Raw genomic sequence first — 22,255 nt, 5'->3', positions numbered from 1 at the left:
GTAAAATAAAAATAAAAAATAAAAACAAAACCTGTGGAAACGAAAACAAAACATGGATTTTGCAACTACAACACTGCTTGGCCATTAAAGGTAAAAATAAGAATATCAAAATAATTAAAGGTTGTACTTAATTATCTCATTAAACTACATGTTCATATTGAAAAGATAAAACTACTTGTCTACTAGCATCTAATTGAGTCGAGTCATCTGACAGACAGGCAGACAACAACTCTACTGCCTGAGTTGAGTTTTACACTGATGCACTGAGACGATACCAAATGTAAATGATTTTCATGTGCATTTTAAAGAAGGCCCCCCACCCACTGCAGGGGAGGAGAATAATAACAGTAATCTTAAATCAATCACTAGCATCGCTAACTGACTGCTCAGACTACTCGTCTGCACAGATCAATATCCTTGCTGGCCATCGTGAGGACTAAACCGCCACCATCAGCAATTTAGAGAAAAAATGTCAAAAGTTCTTAACAAGACAGAACCTGTAGTTTGCTGTAGGTACACTTTCCAATAGACACATGCAAACACAGCATAGAGACAGGCATTGTGTTTATGCAACAACGTTAGCTTTATCAAATAGATTCCATCATATTGCAATTATATTAAGAGGAGAAGGGAGAAGGAAAGGCCTACAGCAACAACGGAGATAGAGACTGGAAAGGGAATAGGAGAGAGAGAGAGAGAGAGAGAGAGAGAGAGAGAGAGAGAGAGAGAGAGAGAGAGAGAGAGAGAGAGAGGGAGAGATAAATAGAGAGAGAGAGAGAGATAAATAGAGAGAGAGAGAGAGAGAGAGAGAGAAGGAAGGAAAGAGAAAGAGAGAGAAAAGGAAAGAGAGAGAGAGAGAGGGAGAGAGAGAGAGAGAGAGAGAGAGAGAGAGAGGGGAGAGAGAGAGAGAGAGAGAGAGAGAGAGAGAGAGAGGGGGAGGAAGAGAGAAAGAAAAGGAAAGATAGAGGGATAGATAGAGAGAGAGAGAGAGAGAGAGAGAGAGAAAAGGAAAGAGAGAGAGAGAGAGAGAGAGAGAAAAAAAAAGGAGAGAGAGAGAGAGAGAGGGAAGGAAAGAGAAAGAGAGAGAAAAGGAAAGAGAGAGAGAGAGAGAGGGAGAGAGGGAGAGAGAGGGAGAGAGAGAGAGAGAGAGAGAGAGAGAGAAAGAGAGAGAGAGAGGGAAGGAAGGAAGGAAGGAAGGAAGGAAGGAAGGAAGGAAGGAAGGAAGGAAGGAAGGAAAGAGCGAGAGAGCGAGGGAGCAAATGCATGTGTGAGAAAAGGCTACAGAAATCCAATAGTGTAACCTCTGTGTGAGCAGCAGTAGTGACCAGTGAAGGACAGAGGAGGAAATCAATAAGAGCTGATTTGCAGAAGCAGGGGGTGGAGATGAGAGGAGGGGAGAAAGAAAGGCGCCTGGAAATAGAGACAGGGTCCTCAAGGGAAAAGATAACAGAATCGCTTTCATCAAAATGTGATAAATCCAAGTCTCTTGGATAGGACACCTGATGGCTCTTTATCAAACAAAATACATCATTAAAATACATAATTAATGGAAGGTCGAGGTTAGGCTGGTGGAGGGTAAATTTGTTTTTTCTTATTGGGACTGATGGTTGTGTGCATGTTTAGAGTGGCTGCACATGGATGAGAGAGATCTTACCTCCGGGCGACATGGATGAGAGGAGGCCGGGAGACAGTAGGCCGTGGACACTGTGGGGAAGAAGCCTGGAGCTTTCCTGCATCGCTACCCCCAGGGAACGCTTGGGTGGCCGGCCAGGCCTGGAGCTGCAGAGAGAGGGAGAGAAGGAGAGGGAGAGAGAAAGAGAGAGAGAGATCACCGTGAATACACAGAAAATGATCTACTATTTAAAAACATTTTCCTTAGACCACATTGGCTCACAGTGTAAGAGGCCATTGATTGATACATTTACAATGGTTGATTTTACATCTCTAAATACGTTGTAAACATACGTGGCAAAGCGTGATAAGAATCACATTCGCTATCATTTAAATTGACAACACTAGACACTAAGAGATGGAAATGATGCGTTAATGACAGTACTTTCCTCCTGGCTAACCCAACCCCGGCCAACAGCTCCGCACCCCCCGCAGCTACTCGCCCAAGCCTTCCCAGTTTCTCCTTCACCCAAATTCAGATAGCAGATGTTCTGAAAGAGCTGCAAAACCTGGACCGTTAAAAATTAGCTGGGATAGACAATCTGGACACTAACTTTTTAAAATTATCCGCCGCCATTGTTGCAACCCCTATTACCAGTCTGTTCAACCTCTCTTTCATATCGTTCGAGATCCCTAAAGATTGTAAAGCTGCCGCGGTCGTTCCCCTCTTCAAAGGGGGTGAAACTCTAGACCCAAACTGTTACAGACCTATATCCTTCCTCTTCAAAGGGGGTGAAACTCTAGACCCAAACTGTTACAGACCTATATCCTTCCTGCCCTGCCTTTCTAAAGTCTTCGAAAGCCAAGTTAATAAACAGATCACCAACCATTTCGAATCCCACCATACCTTCTCTGCTGTGCAATCCGGTTTCCGAGCTGGTCACAGGTGCACCTCAGCCACGCTCAAGGTACTAAACGATATCATAACTGCATCGATAAAAGACAATACCGTGCCGCCGTGTTCATCGACCTGGTCAAGGCTTTCGACTGTGTCACCGTATCCTTATCAGCAGACTCAAAAGCCTTGGTTTCTCAAATGACTGCCTTGGTCCAGGATGTCAGGAGAGGTCAGAGAGCAATACTCATGGTCCAGGGCGTCAGGAGAGGTCAGAGGGCAATACCACTGGTCCAGGATGTCAGGAGAGGTCAGAGAGCAATACCACTGGTCCAGGATGTCAGGAGAGGTCAGAGGGCAATACCACTGATTCAGGATGTCAGGAGAAGTCAGAGAGCAATACCACTGATCCAGAACTATGGGAGAAGTCAGAGAGCAATACCACTGGTCCAGAACTATGGGAGAAGTCAGAGAGCAATACCACTGGTCCAGGATGTCAGGAGAAGTCAGAGAGCAATACCACTGGGCCAGAACTATGGGAGAAGTCAGAGAGCAATACCACTGGTCCAGAACTATGGGAGAAGTCAGAGAGCAATACCACTGGGCCAGAACTATGGGAGAAGTCAGAGAGCAATACCACTGGTCCAGGATGTCAGGAGAAGGTTAGCTTTACCATCTACAGTAAGGAGACTATATTGTAATGGGGTAACGTGTCTTGCCCCTCAGGCGCAACATCCGCTGAAGGCCCATTCTGCTAACCTGCTAGGCCTGCTAGCTACCTAGAGCTACTTGGAACCCTACTAATTCCACGACTGGTTTATGTCACCGCACGAAGAGGCAAAAACAGACTTAGCCACATCATGAGGTCCCCCATAGGCTATCTTGCTAGCCCCGGTCTGCTAACTGCTAGCTTGCATGCCCCGGGATGCTAACTGCTAACCCTTACTAACTGCTTGCTTGCTAACCCGGTCTGTTAACTGCTATCTTGTTTAGCCCCGGCCAACTGTTAGCATGTTAGCATCGGCCTGCTAACTGTCTGAATAGCCATGTCCCCAGTCAGCCCAAACACTCACTGGACCCATATGTTCACTTGGCTACGCATGCCTCTCTCTAATATCAATATGCCTCATCCATTATTGTCCTGGTTAGTGATTACAGTCTTATTTCAATGTAGAGCCTCTAGCCCTGCTCAATATGCCTGAACCAACCATGTTGTTCCACCTACTACATATGTGATGACATCACCTGGTTTAAACATCTCTAGAGACAAAATCTCTCTCATCATTACTCAATGCCTAGGTTTACCTCCAATGTACTCACATCCCATCTTACCTTTGTCTGCACACTATGCCTTGAATCTATGCTATCGTGCCCAGAAACCTGCTCCTTTTACTCTCTGCTCCGAACGTGCTAGATGGCCAGTTCGTATAACATTTAGCCGTACCCTTATCCATGCATGTTAACATTAGAAGCCTACTCCCTAAGTTTGTTATACTCACTGCTTTAGCATACTCCAACCCGGATGTCTTAGCCATGTCTGAAACCTAGCTTTGGAAAACCACCGAAAACCCTGAAATCTCCATTGCTAACTATAACATTTTCCGCCAAGATAGAACTGCCAAAGGGGGCGGTGTTGCAATCTACTGCAAAGATAGTCTGCGGAGTTCTGTATTACTATCCAAGTCTGTACCCAAACAATTTGAGCTTCTACTTCTAAAAATTCACCTTTCCAGAAACAATTCACCTTTCTCTGAGAAATTCACCTTTCTCACTGTTGCCGCTTGCTATAGACCTCCCTCTGCCTCAGCTGTGCCCTTGATACCATATGTGTATTGATTGCCCCCCATCTATTTTTTGAGTTCGTGCTACTAACCCCCCTGCCACCCTACAATCCAAGCTTGAGGCCCTCAATCTCACACAAATTATCAATAAACCTACCAGGTACAACTCCAAATCTGTAAACACGGGCACCCTCATAGATGTCATCCTAACTAACTCACCCTCCAAATACACCTCTGCTGTTTTCAATCAAGATCTCAGCGATCACTGCCTCATTGTCTGCATCCGTAATGGGTCTGCGACCAAACGACCACCCCTCACACTGTCAAACGCTCCCTAAAACACTTCTGTGAGCAGGCCTTTCTAATCGACTTGGCCGGGATATCCTGGAATGACATTGACCTCATCCCGTCAGTAGATGATGCCTGGATATTCTTTAAAAGTGCCTTCCTCACCATCTTAAATAAGCATTCCCCATTCAAAAAAATGTAGAACAAGGAAAAGATATAGTCCTTGGTTCACTCCAGACCTGTCTGCCTTTGACCAGCTCAAAAACATCCTGTGGAGTTCTGCATTAGCATCAAATAGCCCCCGTGATATGCAACTTTTCAGGGAAGTTTGGAACAAATATACACAGGCAGTTAGGAAAGCTAAGGCTAGCTTTTTCAAACAGAAATTTGCATCCTGTAGTACTAACTCCAAAACGTTCTGTAAAGTCCATGGAGAATAAGAACACCTACTCCCAGCTGCCCACTGCTCTGAGGCTAGGAAACACTGTCACCACCGATAAATCCACTATATTTTAAGAATTTCAATAAGCATTTCTCTACGGCTGGCTATGTTTTCGAGACTGGCTACCCCGGTCTGCCTGGCACCCTCCACAGCAATCCGCCAAAGGCCCCACCATTTCTCTTTCACCCAAACCAAAATCTGGACCCCTACAAATCTGCCGGGCTAGACAATCTGGACCCTTTCTTTCTAAAATGATCTGCTGAAATTGTTGCAACCCCTTTTGCTGGCCTTTTCAACCGCTCTTTTGTATCGTCTGCGATTTCCCAAAGTTTGCAAAGCTGCCGCGGTCATCCCCCTCTTCAAAGGGGGTGACACTCCAGACCCAAACTGCTACAGACCTGTATCTATCCTACCCTGTCTTTCTAAGGTCTTCGAAGGCCAAGTTAACAAACAGATTACCGACCATTTCGAATCCGACCGTACCTTCTGTGCTATGTAATCTGGTTTCAGAGCTGGTCATTGGTGCACCTCAGTCACGCTCAAGGTCCTAAACGACATCATAACCACCATCGATAAGAGACATTACTGTGTAGCCGTATTCATCAACCTGGACAAGGCTTTCGACTCTGTCAATCACCACATTCTTATCAGCAGACTCAACAGCCTTGGTTTCTCAAATGACTGCCTCGCCTGGTTCACCAACTACTTCTCAGACAGAGTTCAGTGTGCCAAATCGGAGGGCCTGTTGTCCGGACCTCTGGCAGTCTCTATGGGGGTACCAGAGGGTTCAATTCTCGGGCTGACTATTTTCTCTGTATATATGTCGCTCTTGCTGCGGGTGATTCCTGTGTGGTCCTGTGTGGCTCAGTCGGTAGAGCATGGCGCTTGCAACGCCAAGCGTCGTGGGTTCGATTCCCGCTGGGGCCACCCATATGTAAAAAAAAAAAAAAAAAAAGTAGTGGCCCCAGCCGACTTGTAAGTCGCTTTGGACAAAAGCGTCTGCTAAATGGGATATATATTCCCTGATCCACCTCTACGCAGACGACACCATTCTGTAAACATCTGGCCCTTCTTTGGACACTGTGTTAACTAACCTCCAAACGAGCTTCAATGCCATACAACACTCCTTCCGTGGCCTTCAACTGCTCTTAAATGCTAGTAAAACCAAATGCATGCTTTTCAACCGTTCGCTGCCCGCACCTACCCGCCCGACTAGCATCACTACCCTGGACGGTTCTGACTTAGAATACGTGGACAACTACAAATACCTAGGTGTCTGGCTAGACTGTAAACTCTCCTTCCAAACTCATATTAAACATCTCCAATAAAATCTCGAATCAACTTCCTACTTCCAACTTCCTTTCGCAACAAAGCCTCCTTCACTCACGCCGCCAAATATTCCCTCGTAAAACTGACTATCCTACCAATCCTCAACTTCAGCGATGTCATTTACAAAATAGCTTCCAATACTCTATTGAGCAAACTGGATGCAGTCTATCACAGTGCCATCTGTTTTGTCACCAAAGCCCCTTAAACCACCCACCACTGCGACCTGTATGCTCTAGTCGGCTGGCCCTCGCTACATATTCGTCGCCAGACCCACAGGCTCCAGGTCATCTATAAGTCTATGCTAGGTAAAGCTCTGCTTTATCTCAGCTCACCGGTCACGATTACAACACCCACCCATAGTACGTGCTCCAGCAGGTATATCTCACTAGTCATCCTCAAAGCCAACACCTAATTTGGCTGCCTTTCCTTCCAGTTCTCTGCTGCCAATGACTGGAACAAATTGCAAAAATCGCTGAAGCTGGAAACGTATATTTCCCTCACTAACGTTAAACAGCGAACCGATCGCTGCAGCTGTACATAGTCCATCTGTAAATGACCCACCCAATCTACCTCCCGCCTCATTCTATCCCTATATTGTTTTTATTTACTTTTCTGCTCTTTTGCACACCAGTATTTCTACTTACACATCATCATCTGCTCATCTATCACTCCAGTGACAATCACTCCACTCCATTTGCTAAACTGTAATTACTTTGCTACTATGGCCTATTAATTGCCTTACCTCCTCACGCCATTTGCACACACTGTAAATAGACTTTCTTTTTTTTCTATTGTATTATTGAATGTACGCTTGTTTATTCCATTTATACCACTCTGTGTTGTTGTTTGTGTCGCACTGCTTTGCTTTATCTTGGCCAGGTCGCAGTTGTAAATGAGAACTTGTTCTCAAGTGGCCTACCTGGTCTACCTGGTTAAATAAAGGTGAAATAAAAAAATAAATAAAAAGACACATCTAAAAACGAAAGAAATTCAGATATTTCCAGGATAATTGCTAGTCTAATTTCTATTAATTATTGTTGCGCTGGTCATATTTCATACTTATGTGAAACACACTCGTCAAGCCTATAAAACCCCACAATGTTATTCCTTCTTTTTCAGATATTTGAATTCTCATAAGACCTTAACAATATTAGTCACCTCCTCTCGTCACTCACACCAACATATGTTTGTCACCCCCTGTCCTCCTGTCCCCCCGTCCCCTCTTCCTCCTGTCCCCGCGTCCTCTCTTCCTCCTGTCCCCCCGTCCCCTCGTCCTCCCGTCCCCCCGTCCCCTCGTCCTCCCGTCCCCCCATCCCCTCGTCCTCCTGTCCCCCGTCCCCTCTTCCTCCTGTCCCCGCGTCCCCTCTTCCTCCTGTCCCCCCATCCCCTCGTCCTCCCGTCCCCCGTCCCCCGTCCCCTCTTCCTCCTGTCCCCCCGTCCCCTCTTCCCCCGTCCCCTCTTCCTCCTGTCCCTCCGTCCCCTCTTCCTCCTGTCCCCTCGTCCTCCCGTCCCCTCGTCCTCCCGTCCCCTCGTCCCCCGTCCCATCTTCCTCCTGTCCCCCCGTCCCCTCATCCTCCCGTCCCCCCGTCCCCTCGTCCTCCTGTCCCCCCGTCCTCCCGTCCACTCGTCCTCCCGTCCCCCGTCCTCCCGTCCCCCCGTCCCCTCTTCCTCCTGTCCTCCCGTCCCCTCATCCTCCCGTCCCCCGTCCCCTCGTCCTCCTGTCCCCCCGTCCCCTCGTCCTCCCGTCCCCCGTCCCCTCGTCCTCCCATCCCTCCGTCCCCTCTTCCTCCCGTCCCCTCGTCCTCCCGTCCCCCCGTCCCCTCGTCCTCCCGTCCCCTCTTCCTCCCGTCCCCCGTCCCCCCCTTCCTCCTGTCCCCTCTTCCTCCTGTCCCCCCGTCCCATCTTCCTCCCGTCCCCTCTTCCTCCTGTCCCCCGTCCCCTCTTCTACCTGTCCCCACGTCCACTTGTCCTCCTGTCCCCCCGTCCCCTCTTCCTCCTGTCCCCACGTCCACTTGTCCTCCTGTCCCCGTGTCCCCTTGTCCTCCTGTCCCCCGGTCCCCTCTTCCTCCTGTCCCCACGTCCTCCTGTCCCCCCGTCCCCTGTCCCCTGTCCCCTCTTCCTCCTGTCCCCCGTCCCCTCTTCCTCCTGTCCCCCCGTGCCCTCTTCCTCCTGTCCCCCCGTCCCCTCTTCCTCCTGTCCCCCCATCCCCTCTTCCTCCTGTCCCCCCGTCCCCTCTTCCTCCTGTCCCCGCGTCCCCTCTTCCTCCTGTCCCCCGTCCCCTCTTCCTCCTGTCCCCCCGTCCTCCTGTCCCCCCGTCCCCTCTTCCTCCTGTCCCCTCTTCCTCCTGTCCCCCCGTCCTCCTGTCCCCCGTCCCCTCTTCCTCCTGTCCCCCTTCCTCCTGTCCCCCGTCCCCCCGTCCCCTCGTCCTCCTGTCCCCACGTCCACTTGTCCTCCTGTCCCCCGGCCCCTCGTCCTGCTGTCCCCACCGTCCCCTCTTCCTCCTGTCCCCACGTCCCCTTGTCCTCCTGTCCCCCCGTCCCCTCTTCCTCCTGTCCCCACGTCCACTTGTCCTCCTGTCCCCCCGTCCCCTCTTCCTCCTGTCCCCATGTCCACTTGTCCTCCTGTCCCCCCGTCCCCTCTTCCTACTGTCCCCCCGTCCCCTTCCTCCTGTCCCCCCGTCCCCTCTTCCTCCTGTCCCCGCGTCCCCTTGTCCTCCTGTTCCCCATCCCCTCTTCCTCCTGTCCCCCCGTCCCCCCTTCCTCCTGTCCCCCCATCCTCCTGTCCCCCGTCCCCTCTTCCTTCTGTCCCCCCGTCCCCTCTTCCTCCTGTCCCCCTGTCCCCTCTTCCTCCTGTCCCCCCGTCTCCTCTTCCTCCTGTCCCCCCGTCCCCTCTTCCTCCTGTCCCCCTGTCCCCTCTTCCTCCTGTCCCCCCGTCCCCTCTTCCTCCTGTCCCCCCGTCCCCTCTTGCTCCTGTCCCCCGTCTCCTCTTCCTCCTGTCCCCCGTCCCCTCTTCCTCCTGTCCCCCGTCCCCTCTTCCTCCTGTCCCCCCGTCCCCTCTTCCTCCTGTCCCCCGTCCCCTCTTCCTCCTGTCCCCCCGTCCCCTCTTCCTCCTGTCCCCCGTCCCCTCTTCCTCCTGTCCCCCGTCCCCTCTTCCTCCTGTCCCCCCGTCCCCTCTACCTCCTGTCCCTCCGTCCCCTCTTTCTCCTGTCCCCCGTCCCCTCTTCCTCCTGTCCCCAGTCCCCTCTTCCTCCTGTCCCCAGTTCCCTCTTCCTCCTGTCCCCCGTCCCCTCTTCCTCCTGTCCCCATCCCCTCTTTCTCCTGTCCCCCGTCCCCTCTTCCTCCTGTCCCCCGTCCCCTCTTCCTCCTGTCCCCGCGTCCCCTTGTCCTCCTGTCCCCTGTCCCATCGTCCTCCCGTCCCCGTCCCCTCTTCCTCCTGCCCCCACGTCCCCTCGTCCTCCTGTCCCCCCGTCCCCTCTTCCTCCCGTCCTCCCGTCCCCTCATCCTCCCGTCCCCCCGTCCCCTCGTCCTCCTGTCCCCCCGTCCCCTCGTCCTCCCGTCCCCCGTCCCCTCGTCCTCCCATCCCTCCGTCCCCTCTTCCTCCCGTCCCCTCGTCCTCCCGTCCCCCCGTCCCCTCGTCCTCCCGTCCCCTCTTCCTCCCGTCCCCCGTCCCCTCTTCCTCCTGTCCCCTCTTCCTCCTGTCCCCCCGTCCCATCTTCCTCCCGTCCCCTCTTCCTCCTGTCCCCCGTCCCCTCTTCTACCTGTCCCCACGTCCACTTGTCCTCCTGTCCCCCCGTCCCCTCTTCCTCCTGTCCCCACGTCCACTTGTCCTCCTGTCCCCGTGTCCCCTTGTCCTCCTGTCCCCCTGTCCCCTCTTCCTCCTGTCCCCACGTCCTCCTGTCCCCCCGTCCCCTGTCCCCTGTCCCCTCTTCCTCCTGTCCCCCCGTCCCCTCTTCCTCCTGTCCCCCCGTGCCCTCTTCCTCCTGTCCCCCCGTCCCCTCTTCCTCCTGTCCCCCATCCCCTCTTCCTCCTGTCCCCCGTCCCCTCTTCCTCCTGTCCCCGCGTCCCCTCTTCCTCCTGTCCCCCGTCCCCTCTTCCTCCTGTCCCCCGTCCTCCTGTCCCCCCGTCCCCTCTTCCTCCTGTCCCATCTTCCTCCTGTCCCCCCGTCCTCCTGTCCCCCCGTCCCCTCTTCCTCCTGTCCCCCTTCCTCCTGTCCCCCGTCCCCCCGTCCCCTCGTCCTCCTGTCCCCACGTCCACTTGTCCTCCTGTCCCCCGTCCCCTCTTCCTCCTGTCCCCCGTCCCCTCTTCCTCCTGTCCCCACGTCCCCTTGTCCTCCTGTCCCCCCGTCCCCTCTTCCTCCTGTCCCCACGTCCACTTGTCCTCCTGTCCCCCCGTCCCCTCTTCCTCCTGTCCCCATGTCCACTTGTCCTCCTGTCCCCCGTCCCCTCTTCCTACTGTCCCCCCGTCCCCTTCCTCCTGTCCCCCCGTCCCCTCTTCCTCCTGTCCCCGCGTCCCCTTGTCCTCCTGTTCCCCCTCCCCTCTTCCTCCTGTCCCCCCGTCCCCCCTTCCTCCTGTCCCCCCATCCTCCTGTCCCCCGTCCCCTCTTCCTTCTGTCCCCCGTCCCCTCTTCCTCCTGTCCCCCTGTCCCCTCTTCCTCCTGTCCCCCCCGTCTCCTCTTCCTCCTGTCCCCCCGTCCCCTCTTCCTCCTGTCCCCCTGTCCCCTCTTCCTCCTGTCCCCCCGTCCCCTCTTCCTCCTGTCCCCCCGTCCCCTCTTGCTCCTGTCCCCCGTCTCCTCTTCCTCCTGTCCCCCGTCCCCTCTTCCTCCTGTCCCCCCGTCCCCTCTTCCTCCTGTCCCCCCGTCCCCTCTTCCTCCTGTCCCCCGTCCCCTCTTCCTCCTGTCCCCCCGTCCCCTCTTCCTCCTGTCCCCCGTCCCCTCTTCCTCCTGTCCCCCCGTCCCCTCTTCCTCCTGTCCCCCCGTCCCCTCTACCTCCTGTCCCTCCGTCCCCTCTTTCTCCTGTCCCCCGTCCCCTCTTCCTCCTGTCCCCAGTCCCCTCTTCCTCCTGTCCCCAGTTCCCTCTTCCTCCTGTCCCCCCGTCCCCTCTTCCTCCTGTCCCCATCCCCTCTTTCTCCTGTCCCCCGTCCCCTCTTCCTCCTGTCCCCCGTCCCCTCTTCCTCCTGTCCCCGCGTCCCCTTGTCCTCCTGTCCCCTGTCCCATCGTCCTCCCGTCCCCGTCCCCTCTTCCTCCTGCCCCCACGTCCCCTCGTCCTCCTGTCCCCCCGTCCCCTCTTCCTCCCGTCCCCTCTTCCTCTCGTCCCCTCTTCCTCCTGTCCCCCGTCCCCTCTTCCTCCCGTCCCCTCTTCCTCCCGTCCCCTCGTCCTCCAATCCCCCCATTCTCCCGTCCCCTCTTCCTCCCGTCCCCTCGTCCTCCCGTCCACTCGTCCTCCAATCCCCCCATCCTCCCGTCCCCTCATCCTCCCATCCCCCCATCCTCCCGTCCTCCTGTCCCCCCATCCTCCCGTCCCCTCGTCCTCCCATAAGCCCCATCCTCCCGTCCCCTCATCCTTCTGTCCCCTCGTCCTCCCATCACCCCATCCCCTCATCCTCCTGTCCCCCCATCCTCCCGTCCCCTTGTCCTCCCATCCCCCCATCCTCCCATCCCCTCATCCTCCTGTCCCCCCATCCTCCCGTCCCCTCATCCTCCTGTACGCTCGTCCTCCCATCCCCCCCGTCCCCGTCCCACTCTGGGGGGATTAGACAGAGACAGCAGCTAGACAGAGATCCTCTCCACTGATAACACAGGACACAAACAAAAGCTTGATGATAATCACCTCAAACACATATGCCTTGAAGTGCACAGGGGACATAGCATATTCCAGCAAGGCCATATCTGATAAGGGGTCGCCAGCATTCAGACACATTGCGGGTGACACAACAGTGGTAGGCTTGATTACCAACAACGACGAGACGGCCTACAGGGAGGAGGTGAGGGCCCTCGGAGTGTGGTGTCAGGAAAATAACCTCACACTCAACGTCAACAAAACTAAGGAGATGATTGTGGACTTCAGGAAACAGCAGAGGGAACACACCCCTATCCACATCGATGGAACAGTAGTGGAGAGGGTAGTAAGTTTTAAGTTCCTCGGCATACACATCACAGACAAACTGAATTGGTCCACCCACACAGACAGCGTCGTGAAGAAGGCGCAGCAGCGCCTCTTCAACCTCAGGAGGCTGAAGAAATTCGGCTTGTCACCAAAAGCACTCACAAACTTCTACAGATGCACAATCGAGAGCATCCTGGCGGGCTGTATCACCACCTGGTACGGCAACTGCTCCGCCCACAACCGTAAGGCTCTCCAGAGGGTAGTGAGGTCTGGACAATGCATCACCGGGGGGGGGGGGGGCAAACTACCTGCCCTCCAGGACACCTACACCACCCGATGTTACAGGAAGGCCATAAAGTTCATCAAGGACAACAACCACCCAAGCCACTGCCTGTTCACCCCGCTATCATCCAGAAGGTGAGGTCAGTACAGGTGCATCAAAGCTGGGACCGAGAGACTGAAAAACAGCTTCTATCTCAAGGCCATCAGACTGTTAAACAGCCACCACTAACATTGAGTGGCTGCTGCCAACACACTGACTCAACTCCAGCCACTTTAATAATGGGAATTGATGGGAAATGATGTAAAATATATCACTAGCCACTTTAAACAATGCTACTTAATATAATGTTTACATACCCTACATTATTCATCTCATATGTATATGTATATACTGTACTCTATCATCTACTGCATCCTTATGTAATACATGTATCACTAGCCACTTTAACTATGCCACTTTGTTTACATACTCATCTCATATGTATATACTGTACTCAATACCATCTACTGTATCTTGCCTATGCTGCTCTGTACCATCACTCATTCATATATCTTTATGTACATATTCTTTATCCCCTTACACTGTGTATAAGACAGTAGTTTTGGAATTGTTAGTTAGATTACTTGTTGGTTATTACTGCATTGTCGGAACTAGAAGCACAAGCATTTCGCTACACTCGCATTAACATCTGCTAACCATGTGTATGTGACAAATAAAATTGGATTTGATTTGTTTCAGGGTGTGGTGTCTGACGCTGTAACATCAGACTGAGATTCCTTCCCTCTGGGGTCAGGAAGTGAGAAGCTCGTCAAACCGTTCCTTACGTTACACAACCCCTCACACACGCACGCCCTTCCTCACTTCCTAACAGTAGACTCTTAAAGGGTGTACTGGACTGATAGGGTGTTTCTGTCGCAGAGACAGACATGTATGTGACAGGCTGAATGAAGTAGGCTATAGGGGGTGGGGGGGGGGGTCTTGAAAAGAAAAATGCTAATTCCAGCGCTGTATACCATTGGCCAGCGTCCAGGAACAATAACAACAACAAAAACGCTGTGTTGTTGCCTCATTCTGTATTTCATTAATATTGCAATGGCTACAAACACAAACAAGACCACAGAGCAATCAGCATACAAGTAAAAGGAGGGGGGTGTTCAATATGGGAACAAATCAGAGTAGTCTTCAGAGACGTGGTTGAAAAAGCTGCACTAGATGCTCCAGATGCCACTACACTTGGCTGGCCTGGGAGCCGCTTTAAAGTACAAAAGACGCAGAGAAGACTTGAACGGAGAACAGAGGACAGAAAGAAAAAAACCTTGGAGAGACAAATGGAAGGCTCTTATCAGTGTTCCAAACAGAGTGTTGCCATTAGAACAAAGCCCATTCGCTGTGAAGCGTCCGTCTCTCTCTCTCTCTCGTTCGCCCCACTCTCTCTGTTCAACACAAAGGCATCCACTCACAAGCTGCCACAACAGTCCATTTCGATTCAGCTGTTTGTTCATTCCCCTTTAATGTCTTGTTCTTCTCTTTTCTCTGGCCAGTTTATTTTGTTTTAAGTATGATTCACCTGAACATTCACAGTCAGAGGAGCCAAGGACTCTAGAGTTGGAGGAGTCACTCACCTCAATAGAAAATAAAGTAACTTAAAAACTTTTTTATTTTTATTAAATAGTAACTTATTGACCTGGGTCAGTTACACAGCCCTGAACATGAGGTGTTTTTTCAAGGAACAGTTTATTGGTCTTCCACACAAAATGACCCAGATTACCGAAAGTGACTGAACTGCTACAGTACAGCAGAACTAGGAGCTCTGCTACAGTACGACAGAACTAGTGAGCTCTGCTACAGTACGGCAGAACTAGTGAGCTCTGCTACAGTACAGCAGAACTAGTGAGCTCTGCTACAGTACGACAGAACTAGTGAGCTCTGCTACAGTACAGCAGAACTAGTGAGCTCTGCTACAGTACGGCAGAACTAGTGAGCTCTGCTACAGTACGGCAGAACTAGGAGCTCTGCTACAGTACGGCAGAACTAGTGAGCACTGCTACAGCACGACAGAACTAGTGAGCTCTGCTACAGTACGGCAGAACTAGTGAGCTCTGCTACAGTACAGCAGAACTAGTGAGCTCTGCTACAGTACGGCAGAACTAGTGAGCTCTGTTACAGTACAGCAGAACTAGGAGCTCTGCTTCAGTACAGCAGAACTAGGAGCACTGCTACAGTACGGCAGAACTAGTGAGCTCTGTTACAGTACAGCAGAACTAGGAGCTCTGCTTCAGTACTCCACTGTGTGCAATATTCTCTATTGACTGGCCTGCAATTCCAATCGATGATAAACTTCATGTGACCCTCAATCTGTTACACCAGGGTGGTGGCAGCAATGATCACACCCCCTTCTGCACTCACCCTCAACCCCCTTCACCTCGTTCCATCCTCCTTCCCTCATCCCCCCCCCCTCCCACAGTCATACCCCTCATGACTTGTTGGCTGTCTGCTTGAGCTACGTTTAGAAATTGCACAGCACTCACAATTGTCACCTTACTAATCTAATTAAAAACTATGAACAGCCAAGCGTGTAAAAAGAAGAAAACAAAAAGAGAACTCAACATGAATCACAGGATCCTGTCAGCTCACCATAGAGCAGGGTCCTGTCAGCTCACCATAGAGCAGGGTCCTGTCAGCTCACCATAGAGCAGGGTCCTGTCAGCTCACCATAGAGCAGGGTCCTGTCAGCTCACCATAGAGCAGGGTCCTGTCAGCTCACCATAGAGCAGGGTCCTGTCAGGCCACCATAGAGCAGGGTCCGGTCAGCTCACCATAGAGCAGGGTCCTGTCAGCTCACCATAGAGCAGGGTCCTGTCAGCTCACCATAGAGCAGGGTCCTGTCAGCTCACCATAGAGCAGGGTCCTGTCAGCTCACCATAGAGCAGGGTCCTGTCATGCCACCATAGAGCAGGGTCCTGTCAGCTCACCATAGAGCAGGGTCCTGTCAGCTCACCATAGAGCAGGGTCCTGTCAGCTCACCATAGAGCAGGGTCCTGTCAGCTCACCATAGAGCAGGGTCCTGTCAGCTCACCATAGAGCAGGGTCCTGTCAGCTCACCATAGAGCAGGGTCCTGTCAGCTCACCATAGAGCAGGGTCCTGTCAGCTCACCATAGAGCAGGGTCCTGTCAGCTCACCATAGAGCAGGATCCTGTCAGCTCACCATAGAGCAGGGTCCTGTCAGCTCACCATAGAGCAGGGTCCTGTCAGCTCACCATAGAGCAGGGTCCTGTCAGGCCACCATAGAGCAGGGTCCTGTCAGCTCACCATAGAGCAGGGTCCTGTCAGCTCACCATAGAGCAGGGTCCTGTCAGCTCACCATAGAGCAGGGTCCTGTCAGCTCACCATAGAGCAGGGTCCGGTCAGCCACCATAGAGCAGGGTCCGGTCAGCTCACCATAGAGCAGGGCCCACAGTTTTTAAACAGTGTAATTAAACCACTATGGAGGTTCCGGGTTATCAGTCTTTGCTTATTTCATTTTCATACATGAAAGATTATTGACAGAGGGTTTGCTGAGTACTGAGTACATTCCTATTCAGATATCCTGTACATACTCACATACAATCTTTTTTGTTGGGGGGAGGGTGGGATTGTTTGTTTTCGTCCTTGAGTTACCTTGGCCCCTAACATCTTCTAGGAGTATGCATAGACATTACAATAACAGAGAATGAATAGATGTAACTACATAAGCCGGCCTTACATGTCCAAGTGTTGTAATTAACTTTAAAATACGATAAAGGTATTTATTAGGTCATCAGTTACTGTTGCCATGGAGACAATATTATGGGGTAGTAATTTGTCTAACTGCCCAGAAGTGCAGGAACAACCACCTCTACAGTAAATTCACAGACAAGGGCGTTGTAATACAGTGCAGGCCTTACTGTATATGACACAGAAAGAACTACTTCAGATACGTTATTCATATATTCTGTCTTGTAATTTATGGCTTATAGGAAAACGGAGGTCCCTTCCACCTGTGTCTTCCATCACACTGGTAAATGATGATGACATAAGCGGAACATCTGATACTGAAGATGAGACTAATTCACTGGAGAGAAGATAATTAGCTAAAATGACAATTAAATGTTTCTGATGTGCTCAGTGCAATTTATGTCATACTTAAATAAATTACCTTTTAATCAAATTGGCCACCATTTTGTCATAACATTACAGGGAAGTTTATATTTGTTTAAAACAAACTACACTATAATTTGCAGACTACTCTACTTTCTTAGGGGCCTAATAATGCATAAACCAAATTATGAGAATGTTATGTTTGGTTTGTGACCCTCAAAAAGAGAGTCTCTTGAGAACCCATTAATAACCAGAACGTTCCGATAACGTGTGGAAACTTCCGGAGAGGAAGGGGATTTATAAAACACTGTTGAAACCTTTTGAGCAGATTAACCAGACGTTTCCTTCAACGTCTCAAGTGAGAGAGGGCTTCCTTTGGAGGGTGGGTTGTTTTCCATACACATAGCTGCTTGTTGCAGTAAAGAAATGGTCCTTTTTTGTTGTTGTCTGGAGTGGCCGACTTGTTCCCCTCTCGCTCACCCGTGTCATTTCTTTTGCGGGGGCGATTTGTGTGCCAACTTGGCCTTTTCCCTCAGGAGACTGGAACTATTTTCTTATTTGGCCCTACTTTAACTGAGCAGTGTGTTCATGACACTCTTTCCAAGCTGGCAGCAGGGGCTTCTTTGTATAAGCTGGTCCTGCTGACTATCTTTACTCTGACTCCAGAATCTGCATCAAATGTCCCAATGCAACAAAGGGCCTAAATGAGATACACTGTAGATCAATAGAGTTCTGCAGAGCCCGGTCCCTCCATGTCCTGTGTGAACCTTTATGGTCTGCTTCAGCCATGGAGGTAGAAACTTGTGTTGGTATTCAATCAAACTGTGGATTGATTTTATATTGCTCCAAATTATTTATGTAATTACAAAGACAATGTTTTGGGGTTAAATACTTGACTTCCATATTTTTGCAGTAGTGAAAGTGTTACGTTTCCTAACAGCTTTTACTTTTCCATATTTACAAAAAAATAATGTAGAAATGCTGAATATGATTTTCAAGCCCACATGTTCCCCCTGTCCACCATGCACTAGGAGTCAGCTAGGTGGTACTGCAGAACATCTCCCCTCACATCCAGATGCACTCACTCCGACCGGGAATACTGAACCACAAACAGCCTCATTGGTGGGCATAATACCCATTCCAGCTGCTATGCACCTCCATGTTTGCCCTCTCTGAAGCACACACACACACACACGCACACGCACACAAACACACACACAAACACACACACGCACACAAACACACACGCACACAAACACACACACACACACAAACACACACAAACACACACACACACACACACACACACACACACACACACACACACACACACACACACACACACACACACACACACACACACACACACACACACAAACACACACACAAAAACACACACACACACACACACACACACACACACACACACGCCCTTAGAGGATTCCACCGGGCAGAAGGAACAGATGGCTGTGAAAAGTCATTCACACGTTCCCGCACGTTTCACTCACCAGAAAATAAAAACCCTGGCAATGCTCTCGTCCAATCATTACCCTCAACTCTCAGGCGGCATCACTGCCTCTCCTGGAGACGACTTAAAGTGGGTTACTAAGCAATTTCTAGTCCAAACCAAAATGTCGCAAACGTGCCCTTGACATTTTTCAAACCGGTTAATTAAATATTCAAAGTAATCAGATACCTGCTCGTCTTGCAGCGATAATTACAGGATGGGGCCTGAGCCAGTGCCTGGGTTAACCTGCAACTCCAGGAAGAACATGCTCTCATTATGACTGATGACTCCACCCACTCTTCTCAATGACAAAAGCCAGAGAGTGTTGGCCAATATCTGTGGAGAGCTTTGTTGTGAGTGGATGGCAGCATGCTGCACTAACCACTTGTGTTAACTTCAAACAAAGACATTTGTCTGACACAAAGTTGTGGAGGCTGGTGGTGGTGGGGACAGTGTGAAGTGGTTGGAGAACGGGCCTAACAAAAATCTGATTTCTAAAATGTTAAATGGGAAATTGTTTTAACAGCAACAAAGATGGCAGACTGCAAAAAAAATGTACAAGTCAGGGTGCCTTTGAAGATATTTAATTAAAATCTAATCCTGCATTCTTAAAGGCTCACATAAATTAAGCTGTCAGTCAGGAGATTTATGCATTCACATTTGCATATTGCATACAATTCATCAATTACTCATGTTTGAGAGGCCTGCATATCCCAGGGAGAGAGAGGATGCCAGTGTGCCAGCACAGTGAGAACGAGGGAAGGACAGTGAGAGAGACGGAGAGAGGGAGAGGTGGGGCCGACCCATTGATGCCCAGAAGAAGTCAGTCTCCATATGGCCACACACTCAACTCTCAAACTGCTGAAACCTCCCTATGCCCATCCCACATATAAAACCTCCCTATGTCCATCCCACATATATAAAACCTCCCTATGCCCATTCCACATATATAAACCTCCCTATGCCCATCCCACATATATAAAACCTCCCTATGCCCATCCCACATATAAAACCTCCCTATGCCCACCCCACATATATAAAACCTCCCTATGCCCATTCCACATATATAAACCTCCCTATGCCCATTTCACATATATAAAACCTCCCTATGCCCATTCCACATATAAAACCTTCCTATGCCCATCCCACATATAAAACCTTTCTATGCCCATCCCACATATATAAAACCTCCCTATGCCCATCCCACATATAAAACCTCCCTATGCCCATTCCACATATATAAAACCTCCCTATGCCCATTCCACATATATAAATCTCCCTATGCCCATTCCACATATATAAACCTCCCTATGCCCATTCCACATATATAAATCTCCCTATGCCCATTCCACATATAAAACCTTCCTATGCCCATTCCACATATATAAACCTCCCTATGCCCATTCCCCATATATAAACCTCCCTATGCCCATTCCACATATATAAACCTCCCTATGCCCATTCCACATATATAAACCTCCCTATGCCCATTCCACATATAAAACCTCCCTATGCCCATCCCACATATATAAACCTCCCTATTCACATCCCACATATATAAAACCTCCCTATGCCCATCCCACATATATAAAACCTTCCTATGCCCATTCCACATATATAAACCTCCCTATGCCCATCCCACATATAAAACCTTCCTATGCCCATCCCACATATAAAACCTTCCTATGCCCATCCCACATATAAAACCTTCCTATGCCCATCCCACATATAAAACCTCCCTATTCCCATCCCACATATATAAAACCTTCTTATGCCCATCCCACATATATAAACCTCCCTATGCCCATACCACATATATAAAACCTCCCTATGCCCATCCCACATATAAAACCTTCCTATGCACATCCCACATATAAAACCTTCCTATGCCCATCCCACATATATAAAACCTTCCTATGCCCATCCCACATATATAAACCTCCCTATGCCCATACCACATATATAAAACCTCCCTATGCCCATCCCACATATAAAACCTTCCTATGCCCATCCCACATATAAAACCTCCCTATGCCCATCCCACATATAAAACCTCCCTATTCCCATTCCACATATATAAAACCTCCCTATGCCCATCCCACATATAAAACCTTCCTATGCCCATCCCACATATATAAACCTCCCTATGCCCATCCCACATATAAAACCTATCTATGCCCATCCCACATATATAAAACCTTCCTATGCCCATCCCACATATATAAACCTCCCTATGCCCATTCCACATATAAAACCTCCCTATGCCCATTCCACATATATAAACCTCCCTATGTCCATCCCACATATATAAAACCTCCCTACGCCCATCCCACATATAAAACCTCCCTATGCCCACCCCACATATATAAAACCTCCCTATGCCCATTCCACATATATAAACCTCCCTATGCCCATTTCACATATATAAAACCTCCCTATGCCCATTCCACATATAAAACCTTCCTATGCCCATCCCACATATAAAACCTTTCTATGCCCATCCCACATATATAAAACCTCCCTATGCCCATCCCACATATAAAACCTCCCTATGCCCATTCCACATATATAAAACCTCCCTATGCCCATTCCACATATATAAATCTCCCTATGCCCATTCCACATATATAAACCTCCCTATGCCCATTCCACATATATAAATCTCCCTATGCCCATTCCACATATAAAACCTTCCTATGCCCATTCCACATATATAAACCTCCCTATGCCCATTCCCCATATATAAACCTCCCTATGCCCATTCCACATATATAAACCTCCCTATGCCCATTCCACATATATAAACCTCCCTATGCCCATTCCACATATAAAACCTCCCTATAACCATCCCACATATATAAACCTCCCTATTCACATCCCACATATATAAAACCTCCCTATGCCCATCCCACATATATAAAACCTTCCTATGCCCATTCCACATATATAAACCTCCCTATGCCCATCCCACATATAAAACCTTCCTATGCCCATCCCACATATAAAACCTTCCTATGCCCATCCCACATATAAAACCTTCCTATGCCCATCCCACATATAAAACCTCCCTATTCCCATCCCACATATATAAAACCTTCTTATGCCCATCCCACATATATAAACCTCCCTATGCCCATACCACATATATAAAACCTCCCTATGCCCATCCCACATATAAAACCTTCCTATGCACATCCCACATATAAAACCTTCCTATGCCCATCCCACATATATAAAACCTTCCTATGCCCATCCCACATATATAAACCTCCCTATGCCCATACCACATATATAAAACCTCCCTATGCCCATCCCACATATAAAACCTTCCTATGCCCATCCCACATATAAAACCTCCCTATGCCCATCCCACATATAAAACCTCCCTATTCCCATTCCACATATATAAAACCTCCCTATGCCCATCCCACATATAAAACATTCCTATGCCCATCCCACATATATAAACCTCCCTATGCCCATCCCACATATAAAACCTTCCTATGCCCATCCCACATATATAAAACCTTCCTATGCCCATCCCACATATATAAACCTCCCTATGCCCATTCCACATATAAAACCTCCCTATGCCCATTCCACATATATAAACCTCCCTATGTCCATCCCACATATATAAAACCTACCTATACCCATTCCACATATATAAACCTCCCTATGCCCATCCCACATATATAAAACCTCCCTATACCCATTCCACATATAAAACCTCCCTATGCCCATCCCACATATAAAACCTCCCTATGCCCACCCCACATATATAAAACCTTCCTATGCCCATTCCACATATATAAACCTCCCTATGCCCATCCCACATATAAAACCTTCCTATGCCCATCCCACATATAAAACCTTCCTATGCCCATCCCACATATATAAAA

General features: G+C 49.8%; 1 protein-coding gene across 7 annotated transcripts in view; it reads right to left on the bottom strand.

The window, feature by feature from the left end:
• LOC135544119 (dachshund homolog 2-like) overlaps window positions 1-22,255 on the bottom strand; it is a 295,810-nt gene that overhangs the window by 162,598 nt on the left and 110,957 nt on the right. For all 7 annotated transcript variants that reach the window (XM_064971510.1, XM_064971511.1, XM_064971514.1 and 4 more), the window contains exon 2: window positions 1,655-1,779. In XM_064971510.1, the coding sequence (XP_064827582.1) occupies window positions 1,655-1,779 (125 nt within the window). The remainder of the gene's footprint in view (window positions 1-1,654; window positions 1,780-22,255) is intronic.

The sequence above is a fragment of the Oncorhynchus masou genome, chromosome 8, assembly GCF_036934945.1.
Source record: "Oncorhynchus masou masou isolate Uvic2021 chromosome 8, UVic_Omas_1.1, whole genome shotgun sequence".
Taxonomy (NCBI): domain Eukaryota; kingdom Metazoa; phylum Chordata; class Actinopteri; order Salmoniformes; family Salmonidae; genus Oncorhynchus; species Oncorhynchus masou.
The sequence above is the reverse complement of the archived record's forward strand: the minus strand, read 5'-3'. Positions and strand labels throughout refer to the sequence as shown.